Genomic DNA, 1654 nt, shown 5'->3' on the forward strand with positions numbered 1-1654 from the left:
TATATATATATGTATATATATGGCAAAGGAAAAAAATAGCGTTTTGTTCGATAAACATATTAAGAGATGCTAATTTATCTTATAAAGAAAGAAAGTTAATTTAAAAATACAGATGTCTTATATACATTCGCAATTTGACTTTTATTTCATATTTCAATAGCATCATCATGATGAAATTAATATAAATAACACTGATTATTTAATCATAATGTGAAATCTTATCACACTTTGCATGCTTAATAATTAAAGTTTATTTATTGACTTGAGAATTGTATTTATTTGAAAATTGTATTGATTATACTTTTTATATTATAATTGATTATTTTTAGATATAGATTACCTTGGCATTCCGCATAATAAATCGTTAAGTTTTTTTTTTTTCTCCTAAATGACGCATGTTTTTATCATTCGAGATATATTTATATTACTTCCGTAAACAAGATTATTTGCATTTGTAAACAACTTGAAAATAGCACTAGAAATTACAAAAAGGCCGTATCCGACAACATCGTGTTGTCATATTACATTGCCAAAATCTCTTTCTAAATCTTACGTAATTATACTCAACAAAGTTTGAAATATTGAGTCGATTGAGAATATCTGTAATAAATGAAAAGAATAAGAAGATGAATAATGTGCGATAACATAAAAATTTGGCAATTAATTTGTTTAATTATAAAAAACGAATGATAGATTTTCAAGAATGATCCATGACGGGCTGATATAATCATTTCCAATGTCATATAGTTATAACAATTTCAATTTAAAATATTTATTCAAACGTAAAAAAAGTTTTCTAAATCAAAATATTACACATATTATACTTAATTAGTCAATTTTATTAACGATAACTTCCGGGACTCTAAAAAGAAAAAATCTTGTTAAAATATGATTAATATAAATATATATCTTTCAAACGGTTGCAAAACGTTATGAAGCGTAATTTTATATAATTTCAGATGTAGAACGTCATGGCAATCAGCATAAAATTCACAAAATTTGACAACACACCATGGGGCTTTCGACTAGCAGGTGGCAGCGATTTTCCGCAGCCACTTACTGTTATCAGAGTGAGTTTTTTATTTAGCAGAATAAATTTCTCTTATTTAGTAACGGAAATGTCAAGATTAGGAAATTATGATTACAATATTATCTACCATTTTTTTAGATGTCAAAAATAGAATAAGTGTAGCGTAATAATCCATGTTTAAATTTATTTTTGTTTAAAATGTCATTGATTTATATTTCTGTGATGAAGTCTAAAAACTAAAAGGAAAAATAAAATTAGATCTGAAAAATCGGACGAAACTATCGTAAAGATTTTCCAAAAAAGTAGGATATAAAAAATGTGGAAATAATCTACAGATCACGGAGGGAAGTCTGGCCGAATGTATGGGTTTAAAGGTTGGCGATATCGTAGTAAGATTAAACGATCAGCCGATTAGCAGCTTAACTCACGGACAAGCACACGAGGCACTCATGCATGCTGGCAACAATTTTATTCTAGCTGTACAAAGGTAAGTCTATCGCAAGGGTCGTATTATAAATATATACAAATCAAGAAGGATTTCAAGATTCATTTTTTAAACAAATCTTTTTTCTTTGGGAGAGTCGTAGATAAAACGTTGTAAGAAAAGTTATAAAAGCTAGACAT

General features: G+C 27.2%; 2 protein-coding genes across 4 annotated transcripts in view; both read left to right on the forward strand.

Moving 5' to 3' along the window:
* The window catches only part of LOC115245780 (CREB-binding protein-like), a 100011-nt gene that overhangs the window by 16066 nt on the left and 82291 nt on the right, over positions 1-1654 (forward strand). The window lies entirely within an intron of this gene.
* Positions 972-1654, forward strand: part of LOC115245736 — a 6752-nt gene continuing 6069 nt past the window's right edge. The window contains exons 1-3 of the mRNA XM_029824184.1: positions 972-1070; positions 1366-1404; positions 1449-1517. Of these exons, the coding sequence (XP_029680044.1) occupies positions 972-1070; positions 1366-1404; positions 1449-1517 (207 nt within the window). The remainder of the gene's footprint in view (positions 1071-1365; positions 1405-1448; positions 1518-1654) is intronic.

This window comes from Formica exsecta, unplaced genomic scaffold, assembly GCF_003651465.1.
Source record: "Formica exsecta isolate Colony F162 unplaced genomic scaffold, ASM365146v1 scaffold13, whole genome shotgun sequence".
In the NCBI taxonomy this organism is placed as follows: Eukaryota; Metazoa; Arthropoda; class Insecta; order Hymenoptera; family Formicidae; genus Formica; species Formica exsecta.